This window comes from Mauremys reevesii, linkage group 1, assembly GCF_016161935.1.
Source record: "Mauremys reevesii isolate NIE-2019 linkage group 1, ASM1616193v1, whole genome shotgun sequence".
Classification (NCBI taxonomy): domain Eukaryota; kingdom Metazoa; phylum Chordata; order Testudines; family Geoemydidae; genus Mauremys; species Mauremys reevesii.
This window is the reverse complement of record NC_052623.1, coordinates 26,892,650-26,916,033: the sequence shown is the minus strand read 5'-3', so window position 1 is coordinate 26,916,033 and position 23,384 is coordinate 26,892,650. Positions and strand designations below refer to the sequence as shown.

At 43.0% G+C, this 23,384-nt stretch overlaps 1 protein-coding gene across 2 annotated transcripts in view; it reads left to right on the top strand.

Annotated features, from left to right (window-relative positions):
- The window catches only part of DLG2 (discs large MAGUK scaffold protein 2), a 1,428,123-nt gene that overhangs the window by 168,165 nt on the left and 1,236,574 nt on the right, over positions 1-23,384 (top strand). For both annotated transcript variants that reach the window (XM_039519925.1, XM_039519926.1), the window contains one exon: positions 15,984-16,129. In XM_039519925.1, the coding sequence (XP_039375859.1) occupies positions 15,984-16,129 (146 nt within the window). The remainder of the gene's footprint in view (positions 1-15,983; positions 16,130-23,384) is intronic.

Sequence of the window (23,384 nt, the reverse complement as noted above, 5' to 3'; positions counted from 1 at the left end):
CTCAGTGCCACTAGAGGGGACAGATCACTACACCCAGGAGGTGTGTGCATTACACATACATTGCAGCTGACTCTGAGGCCTGGTGGAGTCTCTGTTGGGCCACCTATGTGGTGTGTCAATGTGGGTCATTGAAGATTGTCTCAAAGTCCCTGTCTCAAAGGATGGATTTCCAGGTGGTCAAAATGGGGTGATTCTGCTCTAGCAGAGGGGCACCTAGTCTAGGGCCTTTCCTCTTAGAAGGCTGATGACTAATCCCACTTTTGCCTGGTCTATCTGGTAGGCATTGGGCCTCAGCAGGAAATGGAGCCTGCCCTGGTTCATGAAACCCTGCGACTTACTTCGGTCATAGCACTCCTGTAAAGGTACCATGGGTTTGGGTCCTGAAGGTGACATGGGCTGTGGGGTTGTGGGAGACATTCCCACTTGCAGTCCCGTGATCTGTTCTTGCAGGGTGTGGTTTTCCACCCTAAGCTGGTCCATTGTGGCCTAGAAGGCTTGTTTTTCTGCCCATAGGTGAGCAGTCTGCTGCTGGAGGCTCAGTGTCCCCTGGGGTGCTGTACCCTTTTCGAGTAGGACAAGCCAAAGTGGTTGGAGCACACTGTAATGCCCGGTGGCCAAAGCGGGCAAGGGAGCAGTCCAGAGCAATAGTCAAGGGTATGCAAGTGGTCAGGTAGCTGTCAGGTCCGTCCATATCAGAGACAGTCTGGAGCAATAGTCAGAGTTCTCACAGGGGTCAGTAGCAGAAAAATCCAATCCAAGGGGCCAGGTTAGTGGGTTGGGAAGGTGAAGGTGGGCGAGATGCCAAGGCAGGGTCAGGTGTGGCAGAGGGGCAACAAGGCAGGTCAGGCAGAGCAGCAAATCAAGGTAGTCTAGGCAACATCCAGCCTACACTGCTCTGTTGTTCAGACAGCTTTCTGTTCCTGTGGTGGCCTTTATGTAGTCCAGGTACCCAATGAGAGTGCTGCCTGTCCATCCAGTCAAGTGCCTGGGGCATGGATGCTGTGGGCCTGTAGGCCCTTAGAACTAAGGGTGTAGGTCCGGGCTGATGGTTTGGTGCAGCACCTAAGTCTGCTGCCTAAGGCCCTAGTGGGCCTGGCTTCGATGCTGGGGGCCTGACAAGGAGTGAATAAAGTGAGCAAGCAGTGCCACAATGGGACAAGAGAAGGGATCTTCTAGTTTGTGTCCCTGGGACTCCTGCTTGACCCAGCTATGTTCTCTTTCCTGTAAATACTGGGCTCCTGTCTGGGGAAAAGGGAAGATGACCAGGAGATCTTGCTGGGCAGGGGATGGTACACAGAGGGGAGCAGGGTAGGGCACAGGATAGAAAGTGATGCTCAGTGTTTGGAGCTGGCCAGAATGAAAGCGAGGCAGTGCTTCTTGGGGAAGGAGGTGGTGATAGTACCCAAGTGGGGAGGAAGTGGAGGGGTGTGAGAGAAGTGATGGTGTGGGGGAAGGGAATGACTGTGTAGTAGAGGTGGGTAGTGAAGACTGTCCCTCCCATCAATTAGAATAAAGAGGGGGAAGCCCCTTGATTTTTTTAATTTTTTTTTTTATTTTGCAGGGTGAATTTTTTCAGTTGAAACTCATGTATACAAACAAGGCGTGGCGGGGATGACGCTTCCCCTTAAGGATTAAAGGGGAGGGGAGTACGTCTCCTTAAGGGTTAAAACAGACAAATGATTTTAAATTTTTTTTAAATGGAGTGCTGCTAGCATGGGGGAGAGAATTTACTCTGTGGGATACCCTCCCCCCATTCCCATCCGCATTTACCTTGGAACACATAGTTAGCTGGGTGCTGCTGGGTGGGTATGAGCTGTAGATAACCTATAGCATGGGTGGGATGTTGAATACCTGGAACTAGCAGTATTTAAAATCCTACACATTCCTGTAGCATGAAGAGCGTACATTTTAAGCACTACAGCACTTTTACCAACCCACTTTCCTCAGCCCACTTGTGCACAGCTACAGTACCGAAAGCTGTAACAGTGACCTGACTTTGTTTATAAAGCATTTAGAGATGATGCACTTTCTATTTCGTGCTCCAGTGTACACTGTTTTTCCTCTTGATACGCTGTGGGAAATTGAGTTTACAGTTGGTTACCTTCTGGAATAAAAAAAGTAAATAATACAAAATCAGATTTCATTCAAGTAAAGCTTTCGCCATCACTTTTCTGTCAGTGATGAAAGGCACTTGAGACTTTTGTAATCATGTTTGAACAGTATAATACAACTTTAACAGTACCTTTTTACCCATTATTACCTATTTAAAGAAAATTTTATGTTGTGTATTTTGAACAGACAAAATCTTACAAGAAACAAATAAGTTAATTGAGAAATATAAAGGCTAGCAGACATACTCAAATGAAAGAATTAATTAGCGACTGGAAAGTGCTGTACATAGCTTCTGACTGCATGAGACACTTTGGGAGAGCAGAAACATGCCATGACAATTACAAACTGCTGTGCTGAGGACCTGATCCAAAGCCCACTGAAGTCAAGGAAGTCTTTCTATTGAATTGAATGGGTTTTGGATCCCGCCCTGAATAGTTTTCTAACCTGTATAGTGAATTAGGCAGAGCTCCATAGGTATACTTTACTCATCGTTCATATATGATTTTGACTGTCTGTCTGGCATACACAGAATAATGTATATCTAAATTTATAGGAACGATGTATGATATCTCAGCAGTGTCTAAGACTGTATTCTGAGTATGCACCAAAGGGCAGAACGGAGGTTGCATATGCAACCTTAACTGTCATTTTCTGACTTTTAAGTGCTTAACAGCATTCACTTAACTTTCTGTTCACATAGTTTTTCTAATGGAAAAACGATGGAGAGATTAGTGGTATTCTCTGGCAGCTTTGTGCTGCCTCTGCAATGCAAAGGAGCTATAAAGCCAAGTTTATAGCTGCTTTGCATTGTTGGAGTGGTGCAAAGCAGCCAGAGAGTGTCAGTGAACCTGATCCACTAAATAAAGAAAAGGTGCTTGCACACATGCGCGCACACACATTTTCACACTTTGTATGGGCAAAATCTCATATCTGTGCACATAGCTATTTGTGTATGCACAGGAGGAATTCTGACTGTGCAGCAAGTGCATTCATTTGTTACTTGGCTTTGCTGCAACTTAAAGCTCACTTAAGGTTTTGTGTTCAGAATCAAAATGAGCAGAATTGAATACTACATTTGCTAATTTCACCCATTGTGTTTACTTTTAATCAGGATTCTGTGCATTTGTTGGTTTCTGTCTTTCCACACATTTTTTGTCAATTTCTGTAGAAAACATAAGCAAGCACAGACAGTAACTATAATCAGTTTTTAATAGCATATTGTCATATCAAGGATGTCTATATATAAATTCCAAGAATTAAGAGCCCAGGCAAATCAAGTTGTGGTACTACATTCCTGCCAGTATTACATTCCCGCCAGTACTACATTCAATATTGTAACCAGAGAGTCTTAAATGATTACTGTTTCCCCAAAGTGTGGCTTCTAGCCCTGGGAATCCATCCTTACTCTCCTCCAGTTTGGACTAACACAACCAGTGCCATAGTCTGATTGCGGAGGAGAAGCAGAACATTCATCTGCTCCAACAAGAAACAGCAAAGGGTCAAGCCAGTAGCAGATGTAGGAACCCTTAGGCAGCATTTCAAATGGAGCACAGGTTCAGGTACAAGAAGGCAGACAACAGCTCCATTCACTGAATAGAAATATTGAAATAGTGTTGGGTTCTTTTATTAAGTGTCCTTACTCAAGAAATATTACTAGTTCTATTAAAGGCAGCACATTCAGCAGAGGGGTCAGTTGCCTGGGAATCAAGATACCTTGGTTCTGCCACTGATCTGCTGGGATCTGCTACTGGCTTATTGGGGCAGATGAATGTTTTGCTTGTCCTTTGCAGTCAAACCATGGCACTGGTTGTGTTAGTCCAAGCTGGAGGTGAGTAAGGATGGATTCCCAGGGCTAGGTCTCAGTCAAACAGAGGTGATGTAGTCTTTCAATGAGCAGATGACAGAAATGGCATTTCTGGCTACTGCTGCAGTGAGGACACTGAGGAGTAGCGGTGAGCCTATTAGGATCGCAAGGCTGGGCAACACCTTGACAACTGCAACCTAATTAGAGGGTTAGGTGATAGTGTCTGCTGATTCCAAAGCTGTTTCAAACTTATACTCATAGACTTGAAGGCCAGAAGGGACAGTCCTGATCATCTAGTCTGATCTCCTGCACATTGCAGGCCACAGAACCTCACCCACCCACTCCTGTAATAGAGCCATAACCTCTGGCTGAGTTACTGAAATCCTCAAATCATGATTTAAAGACTTCAAGTTGCGGAGAATCCACCAAATTTAATCTGAAAACATGTCTGTCCTCCTTTTGCTTTGTAATTTCTCTCTCCCTTTGCTACTGTATAAAGCTTTTACTATTACTTAATCCATTCTGGATACATTTTGCATGAAAGACCCCATCTCTGAAGCTGTATTGTATGGAGTGTGTTATCTAATCTCTTTTTGGAACCTTTTCATTGACAGTGCCTTTAAAGACAGCTCTTGGCAGGCTGGTACATTCACTGATCACTTCCCTGCTACTTCTACACTGCAATCCATTTCTGTTTTTGCTTCTTGAATGACATCTTATCCTGTCCTCCTTCTTGTTCCAAGCTAATAACTCAGACCAGATGGCTGAGGTTGACCTAGCACAATCTGCTCCCCAGGATATAAATGATGCCATTTAGACATATGTTCCCTTAGTAAAGAAAAGTACTTGCATCAAGAGCCTATAACTATTTATTTTGATTTATATAGTACTTGTAATCGGTGCCCATCCTGTGCTCCGGATGCCCTTACAACATGTTAAAATACATGCTATCACATACAATTCCTAGCTATAGTTAAATTAGCTGCCCAGAATTACCTGGCAAGAAAAGAGGTCATGTTGGAAGGCCTCCTCTAGTTATCTCCTTAGCCCCGTGATCCACCTCATCCCTGGAAAACAGACGGGCTGCACAACATTAACAAGTCAGGGCTCTTGAAGACCAAATTCCAGAGCCAAGGGGCCTGCCACAAGAACACCCTGCCAGCTGTTCCTTCCCTTTTATTTCAAGGGCTATCTGGCTCTAGTTCTTCTGTTTGGCACTGTGGCAGGATGGCACAGGGACAGGTAATTAGGTCTCAAACCATTTAGGGCTTTAGTGTTAAAAACCAACACGTCAAGCTTCACTTGGAAATCAACAAGCAGACTGAGCAGATCCTGGTGCAGTGGTGTAATTTCCAAGTGGACCCAATACATAGCCCCATGTAGAATGTATTACAATAATCCAGTCTTGAGAAGACAGGATGGTAGTAAGGTCACATCAGACAGAAAAGCCCTCTCATTTTGCCAGGCAAAGATGGAGAAAACAGCTCATGGTCATTTGTAGTCTGGGTATATATGCTTCCCTGTGGGGCTGATCCAAAGCCCATTGAAGTGTTTGCTGAAACACACAGTGTAACCAAATCAAGCGATGTACAAGGTTATCCTTTCAAGCTTAATTGTTCTTGTTATATAAAATATAGAAGGTATCAGGTAGCCTGCACTCTCTAAAGAACATGCTGATGCCAATTGCCCCCCCTCCCTGCTTGCTTTGTAAATACAAGACAGATAAAATAAATATTTGGAACCTATCTCTCTGAGACTTCATACACGTCCTCCTGATTCTGATCCCAGTGTTACTGTTGTAAATCAAAAATAACATAACTGAAGTGACTGGAGTTACACTGATGTAAATATAGGGAGAATTGGACTTCATGAACAGTGATCCTTTTGGTTTGGCTAACATAAGTAGGGCTGTATTGCATGTTAATATTTTGGGTTAAGAGAAATTGCTTCGTGGTAGGATAACCTGAAGGAATGTAAAAAAGCATTCTGATCATTACGTATCTGTACCAATGACCTAAATAGAGACTTAAAAACATTTCAGAACCACATTGTGTGAACATCAGTTAACATAAGTTGCCATGGTACAGCATGCTATGTGACAGCAGAGAGACTTAAATTAGAACACTCTTTGGGGATTGAATACAGGGAAACTTTTCTCATTTGCTGTTGGCAATTTTTTCCCCAATAAATAAATAAATAAAAGGAGAGAGAGAAAAGCACTGTGCAAGACATCTGCTTGGGAATCATTCCCTCAAAACTCCAGAACACACAAAACCAATGGGTATGTACTTGGCACTGCTCAGCTGCTGCTACCCAGGTTATTGCGGTTACCCTGCTATTTATACCCATGCCAGCTCGATGAGAGCTAGTGTGTGTTTGTGTACATGGTGGGGAAACCACACCCCTAGCTCATAGTGTAGATGTAACCTCAGTGCAACAGGCTGCATAGGGTGTCCTCTCTTCCTCCTGTTAATCACACTGGTTATAGAGCCTTTGCTTCACTTAACCAGAAAAACACTAACTGGTTAATTGAGGATCTGGTGCAAAGGTGGAGAGTTACACATGTAAGCACAAGGCAAAAAGTGATGAGCAGGGTAGAGAGCACAAGAGAATCTGATCTTGCCTTTGATGCCCTGTTGCATGGTCACCATGCTACTTCTACATCTTAGCACTAGTAAGCCTTAAGAAAGGAATATGTAGCTAATTGCCTCAATTACACGATGAGGAATGTGGTTAAACTTATTGCCAGGTGACCAGGATGAGGGAGGTCTAACCTAGTGGTAGGAGCACGTGTTGGGAATGGAGTGTTGGGGCTAGGGCCAGAGCTGGAGGCAGGCATCAGAAGCCAGAGCCAAGAGTCAAGTCAGAGGCAGGAACCAGAGACTTGAGCGGATGGACAGAGCGAGAATCACCTGGAGCAAGCAGGAAACAACAAGGTGGGTTTTCAGGCAGGGAAAGGGCTGGGCTGCAGGAACAAGGCAACACAGGAGTAGTCACTGTGGTGGGCATGAGCACTGAGCAATCAGCAAGCTGCTGGTTTAAGTGCTGGCCCAATCAGGTGCTGCAGCCAGTCAGGCAGCCTGTGTGCAGGTCAGCTGTGCTTATTAGGTTGTCTGGAAACTAGCTCTGATTCCTGACTCTTATGTCCTCTCAGGCATGATTTTCCTCTGTTCCCAGGCAGACTCTTTCACAGTGTGTGTTTGAGTAAGGGAGTGGGTGTGTAATGGCCTTGAGCCTTACTCCGGTTCCCTGCAGGATACTGTGCCTACCACTTAAACCTACTTACTCTCTACATTACACATGCTCATTCACAAGGATGAACATCATCCCAGCCTTGGGGTAATTAATCAGTAGGAAAAAAAGAAAAAGGAAAAAACAATTGCTCTCTGGTCCTAGGGCCAGGAGGCACCACAATGATAATCTAATCTGACCTGTTGCATTACATAGGTCATAGGACTTCCTTGAACCAATTCCTGTTTGAACTAGAGCATACCTTCTAGAAAAAAATATCTAAACTTGATTTAAAAATTGCCAGTGATGGTGCATCCACCACAACACTTGGTAAATTGTCCCAATGGTTAATTACTCCCACTATTAAAAAATTGTGCCCTATTTCCAGTCTGAATTTGTCTAGATTCTGCTTCCAGACATTAGATCTTGTTTTGCCTTTGTCTGCTAGATTGAGGAGCCTTCTATTATAAAATTTCTGTTCTGCTTGTAGGTCCTTATAGACTGTGACCAAGTTACCCCCAACCTTCTCTTTGTAAACTAAATAGATTGAGCTCCTTGAGTCTTTCACTATAAGATATGCATTCCATTCTTTAATCATTCTTGTGGCTCTTCTCTGAATCCTCTCCTTGAATTGTAGACATCAGACATCAGAATTGGCCACATTATTCCAGCATTGAATTCAGTGGTGTTGTAGCTGTGTTGGTCTCAGGATATTAGAGACAAGGTGGGTGAGGCAATATCTTTTATTGGACCAGCTTCTGTTGGTGAGGGAGATAGACTTGCCTCTCTCACTAACAGAAGTCGATCCAATAAAAGATATTGCATCACCTACCTTGTTTCTCATAGTATTCCAGCAGTAGTTGCACCAGTGCCAAATACAAAGGTAATATAGCCTCTCTATTCCTACTCAATATGCCTCTGTTTATAGATCCAAGGATTGCATTAGCCCTTTTGGCCACAGCATTACACTGAGAATTCATGTTCAGTTGATTATCCACTGTGACCTTCAAGTCTTATCTTGTTTTCCCAGGCTAGAGTGCCCCATCAAGTTGTTGGCTTGCACCCAGCTTACCAAATGATTCAGATCACTCTGTATCAGTGACCTGTCCTCTTCATTATATACCACTCCAAGCCTTTGGGTCATCTGCAAAATTTATCTGTAATTATTTTGTTTTCTTCCAGATCATTTATACAAATGTTTAATAAAGTAGGGCCAAGAACAGATCCCTGCAGGACTTTACTAAAAACACATCTGCTTAATGATGATTTCCCAATTACGTTTGCATTTTGAGATCTATCAGTTAGCTAGTTTTTAATTCAATTAATGTGTACCTTATTGAGTGTGTCATTCTAGTTTCTTAATCAAAATGTCATGAAGTATCAAGACAAATGCCAGAAAACTCTTTGGCCATCTCTTTTAAAACTCTAGAATGCAAATTATCCAGACGTGCTGATTTAGAATGTCTAACTTGAGTCACTGCTATTTAACATGTTCCTGAGTTACTGCTCTCATGGTCTTTTTCATCCCAGAGCATCCTTGTGAAAACTGGGAGCCACTCATTCCTGTTCATGCTTGTTCCTCTAAGCCCCACCTGGTCACAATGTCCTGCCATATAGTTGATCAGCTTCTAGGTCAGATTTTTCAGGATCCCAACCCAGGGAGACACAACTAATGGTCAGAGTAGCGGGAAACCTGAGGCAAAGAGCAGCACAGGAGGGCATAATCAGGTTCCATGCCAGGTTTGATACCAAGGGTCAGAGTCCAAGTCAGGTTTCAGAGTCCTAGTCAGAAGGCAAAGTCCAAATCAAGCTGAGGTAGAAACCAGGAGTTCAGGAACAAGGAATGGTCATGTCAGGTATACAGAATCCACACTGTTCCTTGGACACGTTGTGCAACACCCCTTAGGTTTATATAGGGTGGGGAGCCAATTAAGAGGCAGCGGGCTGCTGTCTGTAAGACCCCTACTGCTAGTGGGCAGCATGGAGATGCTAGCTATGTGGCACCTCTGCAGGTCTTGGTTCTAGACCCATATGGCTTTACATTACCTATCCCACAAGCACCCCCTCCTGGCCTGGGTTTGTTTGGATAGGCTGCCATGAGGTCAGAGGAATGGACATGGGATGCAGGCTCCCAGCATTGCTCTTCTGGGCCATAGCTCTCACAGTCCACAGGAAATCAGAAGGAGCATGTCTGATTTTTTGAGTCCAGTATCTTGTGGACCTTATACTCATCATCTCACTGGATCTGCACCAGAGTGGGAAGTGGTTGGCTCCCTGAGTGAAAGGATTGTTGATGTAGGGTTTTAGCAAGGATATGTGAAATACTGGTTTATTTTGAGGGATGTGGCTAACTGAAGCTTCATGGTCACCGGGTTGATTACCTGGTTGAAGGGCTATAGCCTGAGGTGTCGGTGGTCCAGTTTATGACACAGCCAGTTGGTGCAGTGGTTTGGGGCTGAGAGTCACACTTGTTGCTTGACATGAATGCTGGGCCTTTCTAGCGCTGACAGTGAGTGTACTGCTCGTAGTCCTCCTTGGCCTTTTCCAGGTAGGCCTTGAGTTCTTCTTTGGACCTCATGGATCTGCCACATCCAGTCTGTGGCTGTGGGATTTGTGGAGTTGACAGGTGTGGCCAGATGAAATGGGGCTGGAAGCCACAAGTGGCATAGAATAGACTCTGCCCAGTGGAGACATGGTTGGCGTTGTTGTAAACAAACTCTGCTTGGGGTAGGAGGCTCAACCAGTTGTCCTAGTGGAAGTTTGTGAAGCAGCTCAGGTATTGTTCTAACACTTGATTAGCTCATTTGGATTGACCATCAGTATGTGGGTGATAGGTGATGGATGTATAAGTGCAGACAATAGAATAATATTGTTAGTATCCTGGTTTTATAAATTTGCATGTTGGCACCAAACAATGTTTTTATCAGTCCATTTCATGAATTTCTTCGCAGCACTTGTAGCCAAGGCACCTCACTTTTCCACCTCAGCCTTGAGGAACCATTGGCTCTGTTCAAGCTTCCTAGATACCCATAAGATTTTACTAGTTCTGTGGCTTCACTGCTGCTGTGTTTCCACACTTAATCTATTGTCCCTTTTCCAAGATGCATCCACTTCGTCTTCCTGGCATTTACTGCAACTCCACGTCAACTACACCAATTTTCCAGGGTAATGAAGAGTATCCTTCACATAATTACTTCACATGTGTCTGCCAGGTGTAGTATGTCAGCTGCATAAGCTAAGGAGCTTCATGCAAGATCATCCAATGTCATGCCCTCAGACTTACCTAACATTTTTTATGTCTACTTTAAATACATGATGAAAAGTGAAGGTGATTCCGTCCACCTTTGTCTTTGATTTGAATCAGTTGCTTAATTTTCCACCAATTCTTGCAGCATTGTAAGTGTTGTCATATATAGCAATGATGAAATCTGCAATTCCATATGATTTTGCTACTTTCCAAAATGCTTCCAGCCAAGCAGAATCCGATACCTTTTGAAGAGAAAATGGCAAACACCTTTAATCCTCATTTTCACTTTTTTTCATCAACTGTTGAGTGTGAATATCTGTTCAATGCAACTTCAGCCTGGTCTAACGCTGCACTGTTTGTTACCTACTGCTTGATCACTTACTTCCTTTTCTGCATTATTATTGAAAATTCTACCATTTTCAACCAGTATCTTTGTTAGGAGTCCTTTTGTTCCTAATATATTTTAAAAACTTCCTACAGTCCTTAATTCTGCTGACTATTGATTTCTCAATGTCCTTTCTTGTGTCCTATTGCTTCCCTTATCTTATAAATATGCTGATTAAAAAAAAACCTGCTATAGAGGAGAAGTGAAAGCAGATTTTATATAATCTCCTTTCTTGATTGTGGGATTGTGAATTTGGAGGTATTTAGTAAAATATTCTTAAATAGTTCCCAATGTTCTGGTGTTTATGCTCACCGCACTCAGTCTACTACCTATCTTCTCTCCCCACTCCATAGCTGAAAATCTGGCTGGATTTCTTTGTATAAAATTGGTCTGGGCAAATCTGAGTTGTGACCATGAGTTAACAGTTTAATTTTGCTCCTTTGAGCACTGGGTTTAATTGTGTTTGCATTATAATTGCTTTGAAAATACTTGATTTATTTAGTTTGTTATACTCCAGAGTAGTGCTGGTTGGAAATGATCATTATACTGCAAAATGTCTATTAGTCGAAAGTGAAACATTTCACAGAAGTGTGTAAATTTTGTCAAAAATTTATTTGAAAAAAAAAAATGGAAATTATTCTGATTTTTTAAAACAGGTTTCAATTTTCCATTTCAAAATGACCTTTTATTTCAAAATTTAAAATTTTATATTATATAATATAAAAAGGTGAAATCAGAACAAAAGTTTATATTTGATCAGAAATGGAAACATTTGTTTGACACGAACTGAATTGTGTTAAAATTTTTCATCCAACTGAAAATCCCCAAATCTTTTTTTTTTTTTACATTATATTTCTGAATGGAAAAACATTTTGAAGTCATGGAAATCCCCACTACACAAAAAAAAGGCAGTTCCCAGCCAGCCCTAATCACCAGGAGTTGACTAACAGGTTTGAACTCCTGGATCCTGATCTTCTGCTGCAGCTGATAAGAATACTGCACATCTCAGGAGAGGTGTGTAGAAAAATGGCTTTACGCAACATAGTTTGGCTTTATGATTGTCTGATCCCCATAGGGGAAATGCTTGAACTTGTTATCTCTGCATGGGTATGTCTTCACTACCCACCAGATCAGCAGGCAGTGATCGATCCAGTGGGGATCGATTTATTGCGTGTAGTCTAGACATGATAAATCGACTCCCGAGCGCTCTCCCGTCGACTCCTGTACTCTGGACAAGCAGAGTCGACGGGGGAGCGGCAGCAGTCGACTCACCACGGTGAAGAGACCATGGTAAGTTGATCTAAGTACGTCGACTTCAGCTACATTATTCACGTAGCTGAAGTTGCTTAACTTAGATTGATCCCCCCAGTGTAGACCAGGGCTTAGATACTAGCTGCATAAGAGCTGCAGAAGTGAGCTTTTCTACATTGTAGCCTATTGCTTCTTCCAAACTTGGGATTCATTCCCATGTGGGGTTTATAATGTTAAATTAAAGGGCTTTATAATATTAAATTAAAGGTTTAAGTCAAATGTAAATCTTAAATTTTAACCCAGGTTATTCTCATGGATTTTCTTTTTATTACACTAGTTAGAGGTGTAGACATATTGAGTTCTCTATTACATCCCCCAGGGCAAGATTGTTCTTTAGAAAATCTCTCTAGAATGTTTTCCAGACAAGTTTTATATATCTCGAATCATGGGGCTTTTGCAGCTTCCTCTGGAAGATTAGTCTGCTGTTTCATGGATATCACAGTTAAGATTCCCCCCTAACCCGCAGTATTCATCCTAGTAGTTTTATCTCATTGGTCTTAGTTGTAGCCACCCTTTCACTCAGATTATAACATTAAATATTTGTTGGTAGTTCACTGCTAACATATGTGCTTTCTAGAGTGCAGGACTGGGCGTTAAGAATTCAGGGTTCTGTTCCTTACTCTGCTGTGGACTTGTGTTGTGAACTTTACATCAGACTTTGACTTCCAATGGGAGGGTTACGGTATTTTCTAAGGAAAGGTCCCAATAATGTTTTTAACATGATTAAACAATGTATTTTTCTCCTAACCTCATTCTCTACAATGACTAAAACCTTTTGGCTTCAGTTTTCCAAAAAATTCAGCCTGAGGCAGACACCTGGCATGGAAAATTTCAGCCCAAATGGTTAAGGCTGGCAAAGTTATAAACAACTGAAAACAGAATCTTACAATGGGAAGTGTTGGGCAATCATAATAATAGGCAGTGCTATGAGCCCCACCTTTAATAAGGGCCCAATTCTGCTCTCCCTTATACTAGTGTATAACAGGATTAAGTCAGTGGAGTTACACTAGCACAGGGATTCTCAAACTGAGGATTGTGACCCCTCAGGGGGTCATGAGGTTATTATGTAGGGGTTGTGGGGTGTCTGCCTCCACCCACAAACCTTACTTCACCTCTAGCATTTATAATAGTGTTAAATATAAAAGTGTTTTTAATTTATAAGGGGGGGGGTGTCTCACTCACAGGCTTGCTGTGTGAAAGGGGTCACCAACACAAAAGTTTGAGAACCACTGATCTAGCACAACCCAGTGTAACTTATAGGATTATTGGGCCCCTTATGGATCTTCTTATAAGTTGTTTGGGAGAGAGTTCGTGAACTATTAGAGAGACCATCATTGAGGTGGAAGGTGACTCATTAGACTAGACTTATGACTGCACCATTTAATACATGGCTTAGTATTATATATGTGTCCATATACATCTGTAAAGTTATACAGGTGCATTTTTTCAAGCATTTTTGGGACACTCATACAACATTAAGTAATTATGCTGCATACAGAAAATTTAAAGCCCCCAGTGCTCTCTTCATGGCTACTTAATATTAGAATATATAAGATTCTTTGTGGTTGTAGTTATTGTGTTAAACTTAACAAAATATTCAGGCGAGGCTAAGAGAACAGCAAATGCAAATGAAGTAATTGAATACAGCAAGCCAGCCCTATCTTAACAAATAAGTGACTATAATTTGGCTGGATTTATCTTCCTATAAGTCACATCCAGAAAAAAGACTAGATTTGTGATTACGTGAAATGGCAACTGCCATGCTGCAGCATCTATTTTAAATATGGCCTCTCCACCCATCTCAACCCCAGTACAGTGTTGTAGCGATGCAGGACTCTCCCTGAGACGACCAGGCTTTGGCTTGCATTATTTGCAAGCTCTATGGGCTTTGGACCAGGCCCTGCAGCCTGGGCAGTTGCCAGCCTGGAGCTCCCCTGCTCCTCTGGCTCTCCCCAGCCCTGCTTCACTCCCAGTACCCTTCCTGCAGGCAACCAGGCCCTGCTCTCTCCCAGCCTAGAGAGAGAGGCTTCTCTTTTCTGGCCTCTGCCTCACAGCCTTTTTATACAGGCCAGCTGCAGCCGCTTCCCCAATCAGCCCAGCTTATCTTCTCCCAGGGCTGACTTTAACCCCTTTTCCAGTGGAGTGGGGGAGCCGCCCCACTACAGGTGTCCTAGCTTGATCCCAACACTGCTGTTAGTCTATTGCAACTCTTTCCGATCCTCAGCACTGTTCAATGGAGATCATTCAACAGTTTCAAAACACATCACTAGAATTGTTACATCAAGAGTATTTTCACGTGACACAGATTTTAGATCCTGTTTTGTGCACACCTTGACTGCAAGTTACTGCCCTGTTCTATAGGGATGGCACTTTCAGCTTGTGGTATCATGATGCGACAGACTGGATTGAATCCTCTAAGCTTCATCATGAGGTTTTGTAATTACAAGAGTGTGCTGAAATTCAGTCTACACCAGTATAAGTGCTCTTCTCTCATCTACACACCAGTCATCATTTTTCTAGAGAGAGAAACCTAGAGTCTTTGTAGAGCAGATAAAGAAGACCTTTTAAAAAGAATCTCTCTGTCTCTTTAATATGCACACATTGTGTGTACTATTTTTTAATAAACACACAAGATCAGGTAGTCTCTAATGTCAAATTGCAAATAATGACTTCCACTTCCCTTGCTGACTGACTCTTGTCAAACCAGATAATACTCTTACAACTGCAACTGTGGCAGCTGTATGCAACAACCACAGGTCCATTTCTCTAGCTTATTTCTGTAGGGCATTTACCTAGAGTTCACTACATATTTCTTTAATGTTTTTTTTTCTCCTTGCAGGTGCCATATAAATTGACTTGGTATGGAATCTTATACACTGTACACTTGTAATTTTGTTATGCAAATTCTAACAGTGGTTACAAAAAAATTGCATTCCTGCCATAGTTAGTGTTATAGTTTTTAATTTTAATGGTGAAAAGTGACCTTAAGCACTATATAACTATACATTCCTACAGATCTTTCCATTTTTATACCATTTAGTAAGTTTCTTCTAGTAATTGTGAAATATTTCTGCTAAATTAGTGCTCATATAACTTTCTATAGATTGCAGTTTATCATTTTAAAAGGACAATTTCTTATGCCCGGCGACCTTTTTCATCATCTTATACTAGTACTAAGCTATTTTGTGCTGGTGAAGACAGTAAAAATTAGATGAAGATTAGTCCAATTTGCAGGTATTTGAATTGGCATAGATTTGGATCCTTAATGTTTTCCATTAATAATTAAATACAGAGGCAGTTTTGGCAGGTAGGAACTGTGCTGGCCAGAGCTGCTGCTGTCAGCAGCTCCTGGTCCTGGCTAGAGCTACCTCTTCTGTTGGAATAGTGAGATGTAATTCTGAAGGGGTTTACCTAGTGTAACTGGAGGCAGTTCCTGCCTGGCCTAACTAGGATCGCCTCTGTGTCCTGGCCCACTTTAAAAGAGTTCCCATTCAAGTGGCAGCTAAGACTAGGAGCTATTCCACCACCCGGGAGAGCTGTCAGGGGTGAGTGGCCAACATCTGTTTGGTTTCTAGTTTGTTTTCCAAGATGATTTGAACTGTTCGTATCTCATACCATATCTTGGTTTATATATGTTGTTCATTTGTTATAGCAGTATGCTCATTCTCAATCTTCTCTCAATAGTTGTTGTTCATATATTTCCTCGAAATGATGAATAAAAATTCAGAAAACTAATTGGCATGTTGGCTTCTGCTAGAAATGTAATATTATATGTTTACCATTATAATGTAGCTTCCAAAGTACATAAATATTTACTGGTTACAGAAAAATACCAAGGGCTGCTAAATCCAGCGTATCAAATGAAGTCTTTATTTGTTTCTCATTGCTAACAGATATTCAAGAGTTTTATGAAGTGACATTGCTAAACTCCCAAAAAAGCTGTGAGCAAAAAACAGAAGAAGCAAATCAAGTTGCAGAGAAATGGGAGAAGACAAAATCTTCTGCCACAGGCCATGCGAGTCTACAGAAAAACCAAGAGGTACCATAATAGCTGAATAGTTACAAGTGTGTGTATATATAGTGAAATAGATGGCTCAGGTGTTGGAAAATGTCATGTGGTGGCTTTGTAATGCAGGAAGGGTGGCTTTGTGGTTGAGATACTACACTGAAACTCAGGAGATCTGCCTTCAATTCCTGACTCTGACACAGACATTCTCTGTGACCTTGCACAAGGCACTTAGTCTCAGTGTGCTTCAGCTCCCCATCTATGAAATGGGGAGTGCAGTGCTTCCTTTTCTCTACCCTTTGTCTGTCTTGTTTGATATTTTGTGTTTGATTATATCCTGTCAAGTGGGTGGTCCTGAAGGAGAATAAGGGACCTCCTATACTCATAAAGGGTGAACCCCTTTAGCTCATGTGCTAGTGGCCTATGTTGTTTGAATGTGAAAGACCACCATTCCAGTCTTAGCTCTGTAAGAGCATGTAAGAATTGTCTAAAAGTTGCTACCGAAACTTTCATACATGTGTGCCTAAAATGAAACCTGACCTTTTTGAAGTGTTTGGCACCCACAACTCCCACTGAACTCAAGCTCAGCCCTTGGAATATCAAGCACCATAAATGAAAAAATCTAGGCACCAAAGTCTGCAGCTGGTGAAAGGATTTGAAGCTGTTCTTTACTATGCTTGGTTCAAATCTGTCACTGGTCAATAGTGACCAAAGACTGCTAGGCAGCCTACGTGAACTAAACTGATAGTCTCAGTTATTTTCCTGGTGGACTCTACCACAAAAACTAGTGAATTATTTTCACCTCAGCAGAGAGGCCAAGGATTGAGTAGACATGGAGTCCAAACTACTCTCTTATCTCCAGGCCAAGATCAAGGCACGCTGGCAAAGGACACTGGGTAGATATTTGCATTGTCACAGTATAAGCTGATGAAAAAGAGAAGATTTTAGTTTCCAATGCTGCCAATCCAGCACCTCCTATGAGCTGCAAATTCACTTGTAAGAACAAATCTGAAATAAAAAAAAAAACCTCAGAAACATATCACAGTTCCACATGGCATTTCTTATAGGATTGTTCCAAAAGCTAGGTTGGAACTATAGGTGGCTAACAGGATCTCTAAAGGAATAAAAAAATTGATTGTAGAAATTAATTAGGGAAAGAAGCGTTCAGAATTAATGAGAGACACATTCAGATTTTGAGCAAAACCACAGCAAATGAAACTAAACATTAACTCAGGACATTTTCCATGAATGATTTAACACTAGAATCCCAGATGAAGATACAGTTGGCTAACCTTGCTAATCTAATAATTTGTGACATGAAACTATACCACTTAAAGAAGTGTACGTGAATTAGCTTTCAGTTTATTATCCCTTGAAGTATCTGGCAAAGACAGTGGACTGCACTCTCTTCTTTCTCCCTGACCTGGTGAAAGTATTTGACTGCCTGCCCCATCTTTTTTAACCTTCTTTTCTTTAAGGGATAAGCTATCAGGCTAGAACAAGGAATTGTAGCCCTAACATTCACGTTAATGTTAATGGTAGATGTAGGATATGGCAAAATCCAAGTGTATCAATGCTGAAAATTATGTACTAATTTACAAAGAAACAAGCAAACAAAAAAAAAATTTGGTCCAAAGATTTCAAACCTGCTTGCCTAAAGCTAGGCTCTTAAGTAAAACTGGGCTAATTTTCAGAGTTGCTGAGCATCCACAAATTCCACTGAAGTCAATGAGAGAAAGAGGCCCTCAGCACCTTTGAAAATCAGGCCTAAAAACAGATTTAGGATTTATCGTTTTGCACCCAGGATTGAAAAGTCAGGCCTTAGCTTTTGTGTTTGAATTCTAAGACCCAGAGCATTGGTTCTGTGAGTGACTTGTATTCAGGAATTTTATACGACTGAGTATTGGGCTGTATCTAATTATCCTCAGCATCATCAGGACATGGGAATCCAGGTGTCCAGGGAAAAGACCCCTTCAGACTACTAAAAGTGTCAACAGAAATATGTTATAAACAAAGCTAGGTGGTTGATAAGGGATATTTGTTATGGCAGATGTTTTCTCTTTTGAACTGGGTGATCGATAAAGAATATTTGTTATTACAGATGGATATAATAGAATGGAATAAGGTGTTTTTAACTCATTAAGAACTGTTGGTTGTCATAGCTGTAACTAATGATGACTGGGTTAGAGATTCCTTTTTACTCATCAGTCAGGTAAACTGAGAACCATAAAAGAAATTCCATCAGTAACTGGGAAAACAGAACACATGATAAAATTAATAATGGAAAAGTATTTTCCCTCCAAAAGGGAGTTTCTTGGTCTCATATCCTATAAAAGGACAGGGGTTTGAGGAGGTAGACTGTGAATGAACACTGTTAGCATTCCACCAAGTACAGAAGAAGGACCAAGCTACCTTCTCTTCACCATTTACAGAAGATGGTAAAGTATGTCATCTTCCTATATTCTGTATAGTGCTGTATTAATCTTTAATTTAAAAAATTTATTTGAGCCTGTTATTTGACAATAATAATATGTAGCATTAACATTACAAAACTTTAAAATCTGACCATATTAATACATTCAGAATTTACCTGTTAGAGAATATATGTAGAACACTGCTTTGTATAAGAAATAAAATCTATCAAAGTAATTCCATAAACAAACAATATCATACAAATATCAATCCATGACTTATTCCTTTTGAAGATGGCATTTTGCTTTTTCATTTCCTCCATCCTCGCTAACAGATCCCAAGCCTGTAAAGAAATATATCTGCTCCTTTCCATAGGCCTGGTCTACACTACAAACTTAAGTTGACATAAGCCGCATTCAGTCGATCTAATAATGTATGTGTCTACACTACCGAGTCCCGTCCACCGACCTAAGTAGCCTGTAAAGTCGACTTCTGAACTCCAACTCCATGAGAGGCATAGCGCTTGATTCAACATACACAGATTGACATGGGGATAGTATAGACACTGTGTTGTGTAATTTGAATGAATTGGCCTCCCAGAGGTGTCCCACCGTGCTCTGTTGTGACCGCTCTGGAGAGCACTTTCAACTCCACTGCACTTCAGCCAGCTACACAGGAAACAGCCACCTCCCTTTTAAAGCCCTGGAAACTTTTGAATTTTTATTTCCTGTTTGATCAGCATGGAGAGTTTACCAGCACAGCTGATCATGGAGACTCAAAGCTGCAAATACACTCCAGCATGGAGCATACAGGAAACACTGGATCTTACTGCTGTCTGGGGAGAAGTCTGTGCAGGCAGAGCTCCAATACAGCAGAAGAAATGCTGACATATGTGCCAAGATCGCGCAGGGCATGGGGGAGAGGGGCTACACCAGGAACACGCAGCAGTGACGCATGAAAATAAAGGAGCTTCTGCAAGAGTACCAGAAGACAAGGGAGGCGAACAGTCGTTCTGGTTCTGCCCCACAGACATTCCCCTTTTATGAGGATCTGCATGCGATTCTTGGCGGTGACCCCACCACTACCCTAAAATGCTTCATGGATACCTCCCAGGAGTGCTGGGCGACTTCGAGCAACAACGAGGAGGACATTGTTGATGAGGAGGAGAATGTGAGGCAGGCAAGCGGAGGATCCATTTTCCCCGACAGCCAAGAACTGTTTTTAACCCTGGAGCTCATCCCTTCACAGGACCAGTTGGCGGCAGAGTGTGATGCTGTGGAAGGCACCTCTGGTGAGTGCACATTTCCATTCAAACTGTAGGAGTTACATGTTATTATTTTTCATGGTTAATCTGGACAAAAAAATAGGTGTAGTGCAGTGGTGGGCAACCTGCAGCCCACAGGCTGCACATGGCACATCAGGGTAATCCACTAGTGGGACACAAGACAGTATTTACACTGACTGTCCGCAGGCACGGCCACCTGCAGCTCCCAGTGGCTCTGGTTCACTGTTCCCAGCTAATGGGAGCTGCGGGAAGCAGTGTGGGCTGGCAGTTGTGACTACGGTTGTGATTATGTTGTGGCTTGCAGTGAAGTGTATTGAGGGGTGATTTAAAAAAAAATCAACCTTGCACCTGAAACAATGTATGCACTGTCAATGCTACCCTTGTGCTTTGCATTCCTTGCAGCTGAAACCTTGTCCATCGGGACATTCTCCACACTGGGACAGAGACTTTCCCAGATTAGAAGGTGGAAAAAGAAGATTCGGGTAATGCGTGCCTCCGAGAGTGACAAGATGGAGCTCAGAGCATGGAGGATTACACTGTCCAAGAACCTGGACATGGAAAGGGAGGACAGAAGAGCATTCAGGGAACAAGAGTGTGCCATGCAGGAAGAGATGCTGCAGCTTATGAAGGAGCAATCAGACATATTGAGGCGTCTGAGGTTCAAGAAAGGCAGCTGGATACTGGAGTCCCTCTGCAGCCTATGCTGAACCTGCTGCCATCATCACCCAGTTCTACAATCTCCTTCCCCAAACATCCTATGAGGCAGGGAGTGGGGGAGGGGAGATCCATATCCCTTGCACTCAACACCAGGGGAGGGTACAAGGACCAGAAGGCACCTTTGATTGCTACTGCAGTGCATCTGTAAGCAAGCTTTTCTTGTTTATACCCCCACATTATCAGCCCTTTTGCCCCAGGTTATCTTACTTTTCTTTGCTCTGTGTGTGTGTGTGTGTGTGTGCATAATAAAACATAACGGATTGAGGAGAAAAGGCTCTTTATTCATTCAACACATGGTGGTTGGTGAGGCGGAGTTTACAGGGGAGAAAATGCAATGAAGGACAGTTTGGTAAGGAACAACACAGATGAGTCACATTACTCTGGCTCATTGCTGAAACTGGTTTTCAAAGCCTAATGGAGACGCATAGCCCCTTGATGTGCTCTTCTTATTGCCCTGGTGTCTGGCTGCTCAAAATTGGCTGCCAGGCAATCTGCCTCAATCCCCCACCCCGGCAAAAACTTTTCTCTTTGTTTCACAGATATTATGGAGCACACAGCAGGCAGCAATAACAATGGGGATATTGCTTTCACTGAGGTCTAACGTAGTAAGCAAACAACATCAGCAACCTTTTAAACATCTTGCAGCTTTCTGAACAGACCTGCATTCAGGGCTCGGGAAAGCTCTTAACACAGTTCTTGGAAAGTGGCCTTACGCAGTCAAAAGTTCTGCAGCCACTGCTCGTCCTCCCATAGCCACATAACAATGCGGTCCCACCAGTCAGTGTTTGTTTCCTCGGCCCAGAAAAGGCACTCAGCTGTGTCAAGTTAATGCATGACTGTTTGTCCATTAAGCACCAAGTGGTAGCTTGGCACTGTGTAAATAATCATTGCATTGTTCATGGTGTGTTTAGCTATTTACAGCATATGAGATAGCATTGGATGTTCATTGAATGGCTGCCTATTTGTCTTCCACTCTTGGGTTTTGCACACCCTGTGTTCAGATTTTTTTCCCAGCTAGCTGTCACTTGTTGGTCTGCACATGCTCACTGAATGCTCTCATGCTCCCCACTCTAAACCCCCTCCCCCCTGTTGTCCGGCAGTTCCGGACATTTTAATAAATTGTAGAAAACTTTCCACTACAGCTACTTACAGCTCTAAATGGAAGAGATGTGATGCTTGGTCCTGAGATCATAATATTTTCCCCCTTTTTAGACCAATATACCTCTCGTATTAGAAACCTCCTCTGGTTTAAATCCTCTGGGTTATTTAATTCTATTAAAGTACATTTAGCTTCAATATCCCATAGTTAAGTTTCCTTGAGGGTCTACTTCAAGTACTTCCCCGAGTAAAGGACTCACCTCCACAGGGGATCTGAATATTTTATTGTCAGGTTTAATGAAAACCCCATTTAGCCTTTAGCTAACTGGCCATTTAAGTCATCTGTCCGTGAAAACAGTGGTTTTGGTAGCAATTACTTCTGCATGTAGAGTGGGTGAAATTAATGCATTGATGAGAAGTCCTCCCTATGTGATTTTTCATAGTGTAAGGAGACTGTTGCCCCCTTACTAACATTCAGTGGGGGTGTTTTGGCCGCTAGCTCCCAGCACTAAAAGGGGAGGGATTGATGGCAAATCAGGACCCTGAGACTGACAGTCCCCAGGAACAATGGCAAGAGGCCAATGCTCCAGGTCAGCCTGATTGACAGGGCAGGCCGGCTAATCAGGGAGAAAGAAGGCCAGTGTGGGTCCCGTCCTCCGTGTGTGAGCAGGAATGTGCCGGAGTCAGACGGAGTGGGGCCGAGCAAAGGAGAAAGCAGGGGCCCAAGCTGAGCTGGAGAGCAGAGCCGGGCCAGATCCAGAGGGGCCAGAGGCACAGCGCAGAGAGAGCAGACCCTGTGCTGGGAGCAGAGCTGGGCCAGCCAGAGGCACAGCCCAGGGAGAGCAGACCCTGTGCTGGGAGCAGAGCTGCAGCCAGAAAGCCAGAGTGTGGTGAGCAACTGGGGCCAGCCAAGGGGGGGAACCTTGGTAAAAGGGCCCAGCGCAGAAAGATGCTCCAGCCAAGGGTCCATGCAGGCCAGGCTGGGAGGGGGATCTTTACCTGACTGGGGGGCTGGCACTGGGAAGAAGGATCCCACCACCCAAAGCCCGGAGGTGTGTGGTCACCACCATTTCAAGTGTCCCACCCACAGCATCCCTGCAGCACAGCCAGGGCCTGAGAAGGAGGCCTGGAGCCTACAACGAACAGACTGCAAAGTGCCTTGATGTCCAGAGACATTGTTTGTAATGTTCCCTGCCACAGAGCAGGGTGATGTGTTTCCCTGTAACCGTTCCCATTTATTCTTATTCTTTTCTTTAAATTGATTGTTAAGTAAACAACTTGTATTTGCTTTAAATTGTCTGGAATAATCAGTGGGTCAGGGAGGTGCCCAGTGCAGAGAGGGTACCCCGGAGTGGGGACACCTTAGCCCCTGTCCTAGGTGGCCACAGCAGGGTTGGGGGTTGAGCCCCCCAGGAATCCTGGGCCCAGTCTTGTTGGGGCTACGAGAACTCTGCCAAACAGGAGAGTCCTCAAGGGCAGGGAGGCCTCTGGGTAAAGGAAGTGGGAGCTAGGATTCAGATCCTTTCGCTAGCCCACTTCACCGGGGTAGCACAGAAGCCAGGAAAGTTCCCCACAATAGCGGGACCATTCCCCCGCTTACAATAGGAATAAGATTTCATTAAGGCCTCATCACGGTTTTCTGCCAAAGATGGTGTTTGAGTTTCATGTTAACCAATCCATTTTTGCCAATATTTTGTCCAATATCTCACACTAATGGAGGAAAGAACTTGGCATACTTTAGATGTAGCTAGAGCTTTAGCCATTATCTGAATAGAA